This window comes from Cynocephalus volans, chromosome 8, assembly GCF_027409185.1.
Source record: "Cynocephalus volans isolate mCynVol1 chromosome 8, mCynVol1.pri, whole genome shotgun sequence".
NCBI lineage: Eukaryota > Metazoa > Chordata > Mammalia > Dermoptera > Cynocephalidae > Cynocephalus > Cynocephalus volans.
This window is the reverse complement of record NC_084467.1, coordinates 6,402,842-6,415,838: the sequence shown is the minus strand read 5'-3', so window position 1 is coordinate 6,415,838 and position 12,997 is coordinate 6,402,842. Positions and strand designations below refer to the sequence as shown.

The 12,997-nt window shown below is 47.8% G+C and overlaps 1 protein-coding gene across 1 annotated transcript in view; it reads right to left on the bottom strand.

Annotated features, from left to right (window-relative positions):
* Positions 1-274: 274 nt before the first annotated feature.
* Positions 275-12,997, bottom strand: part of SLC45A1 (solute carrier family 45 member 1) — a 29,487-nt gene continuing 16,764 nt past the window's right edge. Inside the window, exons 6-9 of the mRNA XM_063106052.1 lie at positions 6,090-6,243; positions 4,717-4,893; positions 2,901-3,106; positions 275-632 (exon numbers count right to left, since the gene is read on the bottom strand). Coding sequence (XP_062962122.1) covers positions 366-632; positions 2,901-3,106; positions 4,717-4,893; positions 6,090-6,243 — 804 coding nt within the window. The 3' untranslated portion in view covers positions 275-365. The remainder of the gene's footprint in view (positions 633-2,900; positions 3,107-4,716; positions 4,894-6,089; positions 6,244-12,997) is intronic.

Here is a 12,997-nt window from a genome sequence, read left to right as displayed (position 1 = left end):
GAGTGGTGACAACCAAAAATATCTCCAGACATTACCAAATGTCTTCCTGGGGGTGGGGAGGGATGGAAAAATCAACCACCCCTGGTGGAGAACATTGAACGACACCTTTACTCTCAAGTGACTCTTACAACCTCCCTCCACCCGGTCCCCATGGACAGCAGCCCGATCCCCAGGTGACCTCTCACCCTTCAGGAGAGCCACAACTAGAAACCGTGGGCTTTGCTGCTGCTGTTTATTTTATCACTATTTACATTCAACAGGAAGCCTGTCCCCTGTCCACCAAGGTCCTTTGGCTCTGCCTTGGTTGGCCTGCTCCAGCCCCCAGCCCCCAACTCAGGGACGAGTCCAAAGTCAACTCCAGGATGTCAGACATTCAGCAGGAGGGGCTGATGCTCCTCGTCTGTGGTGTCACTGGGAGGAATTTCGTAAATGACAAACAGGGAGGAGTACAAGCAGCCCAGGAAGGACATGAGGCTGGAGAAGTACATCACCCCGTTGGCGCTGCCCACGGCTGAGGTCAGGGGCCCCAGGACCAAGGAGACCAGAATCTGGGCCAGAAAGTACTGGCAGCTCAGCAGGGAGATGTCCACGCCCATGCCCCGCCGGGTGCCATCCGCACTGGACCCTGCGAACTGACCCAGAAGAAGAAACGTGTCAGCGAGACCCACGGCGGCCAGCCACGCAGGGCCTGGTGACCCGGTGACCGAGCCCTGCGCTTCCTGCAGGCCCAGGGAACCCGAGTGGCCCACGCCGCAGCTTCACATTTCCAGGGCCAACATGCACAGAGAGTCCGGCTGAGAGTTTAATGACATCCATCTTTGGAGAGACGACAGCAGAAGGTGCCCGTGACTGAGGGCAGAGGGCTCCCCAGCTCCCCACCAAAGAAAGCCACCAGCCCGGCCAGTGGCCCCTCTGCTCCAGCCCCCCTCGCCCCTTAGTGAGCCATGATGTCTGTAACACACCCTGAAATACCCCTTCACTGTGCACGGCTCAGGGGCTCCGGCCTAGTGTCCCGAGGGCCTCGGGCCCCCAGCTCAATGCGTCCCTCACCCTCCCCACCTTCCATACCACGTGGGGACAGAGGGGAGAGTGGGGGGAAGGTGGACTTTGAGGAGTGACAGTGGGGAGGGGATGGTGGGGCCCCCCTCTCTGCTCCCCACCTGGTGTCCCCCAGTACAGGCCACTCACCCAATAGCCGCTGACACATCACATTGATGTCACCCCCCAAGAGTGCCACATGCATGCCACCTGATGACCAGCATCCCCTCATCCTGCATGCATATGTAGACAGGGCCACCTTCCAGGATGCTGGAGAAGCCTGTGTCCAGCCCAGAGTTACCCTCAAGGGCACCTGCAAGGTGCTTAGTGAACGGGTACTGTGTTTGTCCCCAGGAAGCTGGGGACCCCTTTGGCCACACATGGCAGTGAGGCCAGCAGGGAGCTGCCCCTGGGCACCGAGGTTAGCCCTGAACCTATAACCCAGCAGAGGCTGGGAGTGGCCAGGAGACTCCACAGGCCGCAGAGGCCCAAGCTGCCCTGAGTGTCCCCTCCCACGGGCGGGGGGGCAGTCCTTTGCCAAAAACTGGCACACCCTTTACCCCAGTGACGAAAGCCCTGGGTCACCAGGGACAGTACTTTCAAGGAGACCGTAGCCACTGCTGAGGTACAGGCCTCATGGCCACTGCCTGTCTCACATGACCGTGACTGAGCTGAGAGGTAGGTGACAGCTACCATGCAAAGATGCCATCTCCCCTGTGCCCTGAAACCAGGAGCGCCAGGCCGATTCTGCTCTTCAGGGGAGTGCTGCGCTGAGGCGGCCCCGCTGAGCCTGTCAGAGACTCCAAACCTCCCAAAACAAATCTGGCCCGGGGGGGGCGACTACGGCACAAAAATGAAAGGGGCAAGAGAAAATCATCGAGGTAGTATTTTGATGCAGTATTTTAAAAATTTAAAAGTTGCTGCAAAGAAACTCACGGCGGGACTATCATGTGGCTGTAAGAGGAATGAAGCACTGACGCGTGCCACAGCATGGATGGCCCTGGACAACGTGATGCTGGGCCAAAGCAACCAGACAACAGGCCGCAGAGTGTGCAAGGCCATTCACAGGAAACGTCCAGAACAGGCAAATCCACAGAGACAGAAGTAGAGCCTGCCAGGGCTGGGCGTGGCTGCTTTTTTGAGGGGGCGGGGGGGGGGACAAAAAATGTTCTAAAATCGATTGTGGTGATGGTTGCACAGCTGTGAATATACTAAGGCCACTGAATTGTACACTTTGAACGGGTAAATTGTATGGTGAATTATGTCTCAATGTGGCTGTGAAAGAAAGATCCATGCTGAGCAAAATATCCAGGTTTTTTAAAAGGCAGGATCACTAGGCCTCATCTCTCCTTTTGCCTCTGACTCCAGCATGCCTTGGCCCGGCACTGTCACTGACCCCTGGCCTTACTTACGATTTTGATATCGTGTTTGGCACGGATTCTGGGCACTCGTTCTGATTTTTAAGAGAGTGCATGGACGTGGCATTGGCCTTGACTGCTGAGTTGCCCTGAATTGCCCGCCCTGCCCCGTGTTAACAGGGGCCTGAAGCCCGACAGAGCAGGAAGGGGGACCTCCCTGGCCCAGTGTCCCTGCGAACAAGGTGGCTGACAGGGCAGGGTGTGGTCTGAGGGCGTCTGCGTAGGAAGCAAGGAGGGAGGGGACGCAGGGGTGGCTTCCCGGGCGTGCGACCCGGGCAGGTGCAGGGGCCCCTGCTCAGAAGGAGCCCCTCAGTTTAATGCCCGCTCTCATCCTCTCGAGAGTCTTCATTTTGCATCGGGCCATGGGTGGTGGCCGGTCCTGGGGTCATTTGTCAGGTGGGGTTTCTCCCAGAGGCGGACCTGAAGCAAGAAGAACACGCTCACCTTCTTGCTCTGGTAGTAATCGCAGAGCAGCGAGTAGGGCAGGGTGCACAGCGTGGAGAACAGGATGCCGTAGGTCACGCACAGGGACAGGACCACGTAGAGGTTCCTGGAGAGGGTGGCCAGCCCGGTGCCCAGGCCGAAGGCGAGATAGGCAATGAAGTACAGGGTGCGGATGCTGAGGACCTCCTCCAGCTTCTCCAGGATGGCTGCGCAGAGACGGGAGCGGCTGTGGGGCCCCAGGCCTCTGGGGACTTGGCTTGCCCGTGCCGCATCCCGGGGCTGTCCCTGAAGCTAGCTTCCTTCTGGCAGGAAGGTCTTGGCCAGAAAGCAGTTCTTGGGGGCCCCAGGGGAGCTGAGGGGCCACCAGCGGCTCCGGGGCGCACTCAGGGCAGGACCGTCCAGGTGCACAGCGCGACCTGGCATGGCCCCACTCACATGGCCCCGGCAGGTCCCCAGCAGGTCCCTGGCAGCTCTGGAAACCATGAGGTCTTTGGGCTGAAGCACCAAAGAGACTGAAGGTTTAGGATCTTGAGCGAAAGCTCTGTTCTCGCCCTCGTTCTTCCTCTCTGTCTCTTTCCTACAATGGGGACACCTGCAGCCCACCCCCCAGCCAGCCATCATCTCTACGATGGCCTCGAGGTGCCCCGAGATGGCATGACAACAGGGAGGGCAACAGCAGTGCTTCCTAGAGTCAGATAGCACGGGGCCATTCGCCCATCCTGAGGCCCCAGCCATGGGGGAGCCTGACAGCCCGGGTGCGACCATGGCCTTGCAGGTGAGACCTAACAGTCCCTTCTTCGTACAACCTCTCGACGCCCCCAAGCACACACGCTCAACAGTAATAATCCTGCACTGCAGGGCTCAAAGTCGCTGGGATGGCGGAAGGTAAAATGAAGCAGCTGCCAGACTACGGACAGCTCGAAGGGCGAGTCCGGCCTGTTTCTGTATGGCCCTGGAGCTAAGAATAGTTCCATACTTTTAAATGGGAAAAAAAAATCAAAAGATGAATATTTTGTGACACATGAAAATTGCATGAAATCCGCATTTTTCGGTGAACATAATAAAGTTTTATTGGCACAGGCCATGCCCATTTGCTGAGGTATCATCTGCAGCCGCTTTTTGGGAGTGGCCACAACAGAGACCATTTGGGCCACAAAGGTGGAAATATCTACAATCTGGCCTGTTAGAAAGTGTGTGGGCCCCTGAGGTAACATTTACCCACTGCACACTTCCAGCCAGGTCCCCACTGGGCCTCCTGTGTCCCATGGGTCACCCAGGTGCAAAACTGCAGGGACTCTGGCTCTGCCCACCCCACCTACTCCATGACCTCGCTCCACCTGCCCTGGCATGCTCATCCCCACCCTCCACCCCCTATGGACCAAGTGCTTCATGAGGCGACATGGGAAGGGCATTGGGGCTGGCAGGCAGCATGCCTGCCTGGGGGCTGGCTGCAGGGTTCATTCATCCCTGGGCCCTGGCTTTGCTCTCACTATGGCTGGTGGTTTAGTCAGGTCTGGATACACACCTGTCCCCTGCAGGGTGCCAGATCCCTGGAGGCCTCTATGCACCCAGCTTCCACCCCAGGCCCAGGGCAGTGCAGCCAGCGGGCCCTCCACAATTGTGCAGGGACTAAGAAAAAACAGTGGTGTCACCCCTCATGTTAGGATTGTGTCTGCAACTGTAAAAACACAACCTTCCTTCACTGCACATACTCCAGTGAGCCGACCAGAGGCTGTCACTGCCACGAAAGGACCTGGCCCGCGTGTGACCCAGACCCACGTGTGGCCCGGGCCCATGTGTGCCCTGGGGCGGGTACCTGAGTAGAAGGCGGCACTGAAGGCGTAGATGCACATGCCCCAGCAGCCCATGGTGACGCCGCTGTTGTATTTCCGATACTCTTCCGACGTGTGCGGGGCCTTGGGGTCCCCCTGAAACACCACCTCGCCCATGAAGTCCGTGTAGAAGAGCAGCATCCCCTCGAACGACAGCCACCCTGGGGGGAAGGCAGGGGTGCGTGACTATGGGCTGCGAGGCCGGAGCGCCGCCCTTCCTGAACCACCTGCTTTTACCGATTATAAAAGTAACAAGTGATTTTTACAGATTCAAAAATGAAAGAAGCAATTACCTAGAGCTTCACCACCCAGAGACAATCTCTGTAAAACTCTAAGTTTCCTTCCAGTCTTTGATTTTAAATAAGTATATATCTTTATAAACGCAAGGCCAGTGGCGCTCCATCTACCTGGGGCGGGGAGTGTCCCTTTTATTGGGAGAAATACATTAGGAAGCGTAACTGTTGCTACAGACCCACGTGCTTTATTACCAACAGAACCACGGAGCGCCGTTGCTCTGACTGCCGCGTCGATTCCTCCTTTGGTAGAGGAAGGTGGTATTTATTAGCCCTCTTGAACCACGATAAACTATCCCGCACAACTTCCCATGCCATCGAATATTATTAAACAGACTCATTTTAATGGCAGTCAAATATTTCACAAGGTTTCCCCTTCCCCGACTGCTGGATGTTTACACCCCCACCCTGGTTTTTGGCTGCTGTGATCAGTGCCCTGCGCTTATGCCCTTGGTGCCATCTCGCATCGTGGGCTCACGTGTAACACCAGGCAAGCGCACTGGGATGCGAGTTAGGAACATTTTTAAGATCCTTGCCTTTTGACATGTTGCCTCTGGAAGGCCATGCTGATTATGTCCCACAACGTATGAGAGCCCTAGATTATCTCAAACTTGTCATCGTCTTCAGATGCTCAACAACTCGACAGTGAAGGGACACCAAACGGAAGGAAATGCAAGTTGGGGCTTTTCAAGTGTCGTTTGAACGGCACACCTTGTGAATTTAAGAGCAGCGGTAGACACATGTAGGCAGGTGTGAAGGTCTGCACAGTGGGAAGGTGGGGTCCATCATGTCACTGTGAGTTGTCCGGAGGGCATTCGGTCATGCGGATTCTGGCTGGGTGGGGACCGGGTGTCTGGCCCGGGGCAAGTGGTGTGCCTCTCAACCCGAACACCCGCGTTCATTTGGGGCTTCCAGAGCAGGCACCCCGGAGAAGCACCCTCCAGGGCAGCCACCACACCTACATCCTGCCCAGGACAGGTGGCCCCATCTCCATCAGGTGGGGCTGTGCAGCACAACCCAAGCCCCAGACACAGACCCATGAGGAGGCTTTGTCCAGAGCTCACCCAGGAAGTGGTTGACGCAGAGGTTGCGAAGCGCCTTGGGCATGTGGCAAATGGTGGAGCAGAGGCGCCGCATGGACAGAGGCTGCTCCATCTGCTCACTGGGGCCCGTCAGCTCGCTCTCGTACTTCACGCCGTTAAGTAGAATATTTGCTACCTGTAAAGGAAGCCCACAAAAAGCCCGTCATCAGAGCACCACATGCCCTCAGCACGTGGAAGCGTGCTTTGCTGTGATGAGAAAGTGAACACACTTTCAGAATCACAACACACAGAGGATGTGAAGGAATTGTCTTCTTATTACATGGTGTTAACCAAGTGCCAGACACCACCTGTGAATGAGAGAGATGACTTTGGGTCATCTCTTCTGAAATCAGGAGCAGCTAAGAATAGAATTTCATTTCAGGTGTGCCCACAGTTTGGCCAGAGGATGCAAGATCTGTGCCACAGGGAGCAAGACAACACTTTGCAAAATGCTAAGTAAATTTGAAATGAAAGAAATATGGGTCAGTTCAAATCCAGGTATTACAAAGTCCCTTCTTTTCCATAATAGAAGGTTGTGAAAGACTTATTTCAAGGTGATTGGGGATGTCTGTTGAAAATTCTCTCTGAACTGGAGCAACTCCTATCATATGGAGGACAGGGAGGCCACGGGTACCTCTGAACTCAACAAGGGCTCCCTGTGCATCCAAGACATCCCTGTTGTCAACAGAATGGAAACTGGAACAAGTAGAGTTTAGATTTCCTTCTGGGGCTCAAGAACAACATTCAATTGACACACGTGCTCACTGACTTGGTTTGTGAACTCTTCCTGGAATGGGAAGTTTTCATTCTACAACAGCCTTTCCTGGGTTTTGGGTACAGACTCCAGTTCACTCCAGTCACGCAAACTAATCATTTTGGAATTTAATGTTTTGAGAATAAAGAGGAGACACTGCTCTGGTTGTTTTGCGGAATTTGTGGTGTTGTCAACACTTGGATATTCTGGGTGGAAAAAGGAAGCAGAGAGCCTTCAGTGCTGGTTCCAAGGGCACCCACATCAACGGAGCTTGTCACCCATGCCACCTTGGAGAAAGACTGCTAAATTACACCTATGTCCCCACTTGAGCCCAGAAGTGTTTATATTTAGCTCATGATTTTTACTTTCCTCAAAGAACTGATGCATAAACTACACTATATGGAGAAGAGAAATAGAGGAAAAGGGTTAAGATGAGATTTTCAACCAGACCTAAAGAACTGTATCTAGAATCCAGTTTGAATTTTTTGAAATAAGATAGGTTGAGCCAGTATTGACGTCAGATTAATAACTCTGATATCATCAAAAATGAGGATAACAATGCCCTTCACTTGAGCAATTAGAAAATCTCTTTCCTTTGACAATAGTGGGCTTTCTTGACTCTCCAGTGATTTTCAGGTCTTTAAACCCTTTCCAGACATGAGTTCATGTGATGTCTTTGATACTGTCCATGGGGAGTCTCAATGTATTTCCCTGCAAGAACTAGCACACACTTTTGCAGCATACTTCATCAAGACAAGATGATCATCAAGCTTAAATGATAATGCAATAGCACTGAGACTGACTAGCCATATGATAACTACCATCATCAAAACATGCAAAAGGATAAAAGTCACTGGTAGAACAGATATGCAAATGAGAAAGAGAAAGAATCATATCTTTCACTACAGAAAAAGCATCAAACCACAAGGATAAACAATAAAAGAGGAAGGAACAAAGGATATAAAAAATAACCAGAAAACAACAAAGTGACACAAGTAAGCCCACACCTTTCAACAGCAACCTTGAATGTAAATGGATTAAATTCCTCATTTGAAAGATATAGACTGTCTGAATCAATACGAAAGTAAGACCCAATTATATGCTGCCTACAAGAAATGCACTTCACCTGTAAAGATGCACATAGACTAAAAGCAAAGGAATGAAAAAAGACATTGTATGCAAATTGAAACCAAAAACAAGAAAAAGTGGCTAAGCTTATATCAGATAAAATAGACTTTAAATAAAAAATATAAAAAGAGACAAAGAAGGTCATTATATAATGATAAAGGGATTAATTCAGCACAAGGAAGTAACAAGTGTAAATATATATACACCCAACACAAAGTACCCAGATATATAAAGCAAATATTATTACAGCTAAAGTGAAAGATAGACCCCAATATAATAATATTTGGGGACTTCAACACCCCACTCTCAGCAATGGACAGATCATCTAGACAGAAAATCAACAAGAAACATTGGACTTAAACTGCAGTCCAGACCAAATGGACCTAACAGACATTTAAGGAACACTTCATCCAACAGCTGCAGAATATGCATTCTTCTCATCAGCACATGGAACATTCTCCAGGATAGACCATATGTTATGCCACAAAATAAGCCTTAATAAATTTTTAAAAACCAAAATCATATCAAGTATCTTTTCAGAACACAACAGAATAAAACTAGAAATCAATAACAAGAGGAACTTTAGAAACTATAGAAATACATAGAAATTAAATGATGTGTTCCTGAATAACCAATGTATCAAGGAAGAAATTAAGATGAAAATAAAAAAATTCCTTGAAACAAATGAAAATAGAAACACAACATACCAAAACCTACTGGATACTGCAAAAGCAATACTAAGAGGGAAGTTTATAGCAATAAATGATTACATCAAAAAAGTAGAAAGATTTGAAATGAACAACCAAACATTGCACTTCAAGGAACTAGAAAAACAAGAACAAAGCAATTCCAAAATTAGTAGATGGAAAGAGATAATAAAAATCAGAGCAGAATTATATGAAATAGAGACAAAAATATATAAAAGATCAACAAAACAAAAAGTTCATTTTTTACAAAGGTAAACAAAATTGGGGCAAACCATTAGCTAGACTAACTAAGAAAAAAAGAGAGAAGACCCAACTATATAAAATTAGAAATGGGAACTTCCGGTCAAGATGGCGGAATAGATGGTCCCTAGCATCACTCTCTCCCACAAATCAACCGACTTAAACTATAAAAACATAACATCAAGTGCATATGGAATGGGGAGACGTCCAGCGGGGGAGGCAGAAGCTCCGTGGAGACCACATGTCCTGTGGGGCCGCCATCGCACGATCCGGCAGATAGGCTTCACCGCCACCACCCAGCTCCATTCCCAGCCCAGCCCAGTGCACACAGAGTGGGGAGACATCCAGCAAGGGAGGCGGAGGCTCCGCAGAAACCACACACCCTGTGGGGCCGCCACTGCGTGATCCAGCAGGTAGGCTTCACCGCAGGCACCTGGCTCCATTCCCAGCCCGGCCTAGTGCGCTCGGACAAGGGAGACTTCCGGCAGGGGAGGCGGGAACTCCATGGGGACCACACTGCTGCCGCGCAATCCAGCAGCCCAGCCCAATGCATACGGAGCACAGAGACATCCAGCAAGGGAGTTAGAAGCTCCGTAGAGTCCACACACCCTGTGGGGGGGCTGCTGCCATGTGATCCAGCAGCAGATAGGCTTCACCGCTGCCACCTGGCTCCATCCCAAGCCCAGCCTAGCATGCACAGAGCAGGGAGACTTCCTGCAGGGGAAGGGGAAGCTCTGCAGAGACCACAGGCTCTGCAGTGCCTCGGCGCATCCCAGCAGCACGGGCCAGAGTTCACAGAACAGGGAGAAGTCCAGCATGGGAGGTGGAAGCTCAGCAGAGACCACACACCCTGTGGTACCGCCCCGTGATCCAGCAGCCTGGCAGAGTCCAAGCTGACCAGAGAGGTGGCTCCCCGGAGAGGCCCAAGACCCAAGGCAACCACACACACAAGGTACTAGTGGCCAACTGAGCAGTCACTGAGGTAGCCATACCAAATTGGCAACCACAGCAACATCTTAGTTAGTCAATGGTGTTAAACTTGTGGACTGTGAAACCCCCTGCCACAATGAATAAACATCAAAGAAGATACCAGAAATATGAAAAATCAAGAAAGTACACCACCAAAGGATAATAACTCTCAAGCTCTAGATCCTATAGAACAAGAAGCCCTTGAAATGACTGACAAGGAATTTCGAGTGATAATTCTATGGAAACTGAGTGAGATACAAGAAAACTCAGCTAGACATCATGATGAAATGAGGAAAAGTATACAGGACCTGAAAGAGGAAATGTACAAGGAAATCAATGCCCTGAAAAAAAATGTAGCAGAACTTGCCGAACTGAAGAAGTTATTCAGCGAAATAAAAAACACAATGGAGAGTTTAACCAACAGGCTTGTGGAAGTTGAAGAGAGAACCTCTGAACTTGAAGATGGGCTGTTTGAAATAACACAAGCAGACAAAAAAAAGAAAAAAGAATCAAAGGCATTGAAGAAAATCTGAGAGAGATATCAGACAACCTTAAGCGATCAAATATCCGAGTCATGGGTATTCCAGAAGGGGAGGAAAAAGGAGATTGCATTGAAAACATATTCAACAAAATAGTGGCAGAAAACTTCCCAGGTATAGGAAAAATCACAGATCTTCAGATCCAGGAAGCTCAACGATCTCCAAACGTATTCAACCCAAAAAGGTCTTCTCCAAGACATGTTACAGTCAAATTGGCAAAACTTAAAGACAAAGAGAGAATCTTAAAAGCTGCAAGAGAGAAGCGTCAAATCACCTATAAGGGAGCCCCAATCAGGCTAACATCAGACTTTTCATCACAAACCCTAAAAGCCAGAAAGGAATGGGATGATATATTCAAAATACTAAAAGACAGAGATTGTCAGCCAAGAATACTCTACCCTGCAAGGCTAGCCTTCCAAAATGAAGGGCAAATAGTATATTTCTCAGACAAACAAAAACTGTGGGAGTTCACTACCACACGACCACCCTTACAAGAAATCCTCAAGGGAGTACTGGGTTTGGTTCCTGAAAAATACCTACCACTGCCATAAAAACCCAAGAAAAATCAAAACCCACTAGTATAATAAAAATGGCATTCATGAAGAGAAAAAAAAACAAACAAAAATGCTATCTACAACCTAAGGAACCAACAAACACAGAAAACAAACAGTAAATCAGAAAGCAAGGAACAAGAGACACCTAAGACAACCAAACAATAATCAATAAAATGCTAGGAATAAATCAACACTTTTCAATAACAACTCTTAATGTAAAAGGCTTAAATTCCCCAATCAAAAGACACAGACTGGCTGACTGGATTAAAAAGGAGGACCCAACTATATGCTGCCTTCAAGAGACCCACCTCACCCATAAAGACTCATATAGACTAAGAGTGAAAGGATGGAAAAAGATTTACCATGCAAACAGAAAAGAAAAACAAGCTGGAGTAGCTATTCTTATATCTGACAAAATAGACTTTAAACTAAAAACCCTAAAAAGAGACAATGAGGGACACTACATAATGATAAAAGGACCGATCCATCAAGAAGACATAACAATCATAAATATGTATGCACCCAATGTTGGAGCAGCCAGATTTATAAAACAAACTCTATTAGACCTAAAGAAGGAAATAGACACTAATACTATAATAGCAGGGGACCTGAACACCCCACTGTCAATATTGGACAGATCATCTAGGCAAAGAATCAGCAGAGAAACACAAGATCTAAACAATACTCTAGACCAATTGGACTTGGCAGATATCTACAGAACATTCCATCCAACAACCTCAGAATATTCATTCTTCTCATCAGCACATGGATCTTTCTCCAGGATAGATCACATATTAGGTCACAAATCAAGTCTCAACAAATTCAGAAAAACTGGAATTATCCCATGTGTTTTCTCAGATCACAATGGATTAAAACTAGAAATCAATAACAAACGAAACTCTGGAAACTATACAAACACATAGAAATTAAACAGCATTCTACTTAATGACATATGGGTCCAAGAAGAAATCAAGCAGGAAATCAAAAAATTTATTGAAACTAATGAAAATAATGATACATCATACCAAAACCTTTGGGATACTGCAAAAGCAGTATTAAGGGGGAAATTTATTGTATTAAATGCTCACCTCAGAAGAATGGAAAGATGGCAAGTGAACAACTTAACACTTCACCTTAAAGAACTAGAAAAACAAGAACAATCCAAACCTAAAGTTAGCAGATGGAAAGAAATCATTAAGATCAGAGCAGAACTGAATGAAATTGAAACCCAAAAAACAATACAAAAGATCAATGAATCAAAAAGTTGGTTTTTTGAAAAGATAAATAAAATTGACAAACCATTAGCATGGCTAACAAAAAAAAAAGAAGAGAGCAGATTCAAATAACAAAAATTAGAAATGAAAAAGGTGATATTACAACTGATTCATCTGAAATACAAGGAATCATTCGAGACTACTATAAACAACTATACGCGAACAAGTTTGAAAATCTGGAGGAGATGGATAAATTTCTGGACACACACAAGCTACCAAAACTGAGCCATGAAGACATAGAAAATCTGAACAGACCAATAACAATCAAGGAGATTGAAGCTGTTATCAGAAGGCTCCCAACAAAGAAAAGCCCAAGACCAAATGGATTCAGAGCAGAATTTTACCAAACATTCAAAGAGGAATTGACACCGATTCTTTACAAATTATTCCAAAAGATTGAAACAGACGCAAATCTCCCAAACTCATTCTATGAAGCAAACATCATCCTGATACCAAAACCAGGTAAAGATATAACCAAAAAAGAAAACTACAGGCCGATATCCTTGATGAATATAGATGCAAAAATCCTCACTAAAATACTAGCAAACAGAATACAGCAACACATACGTAAAGTTATTCACCACGATCAAGTGGGATTCATCCCAGGGATGCAAGGTTGGTTCAACATACGCAAATCAGTAAATGTGATACACCATATTAATAAACTCAAACACAAGGACCATATGATCATCTCTATAGATGCTGAAAAAGCATTTGATAAAATT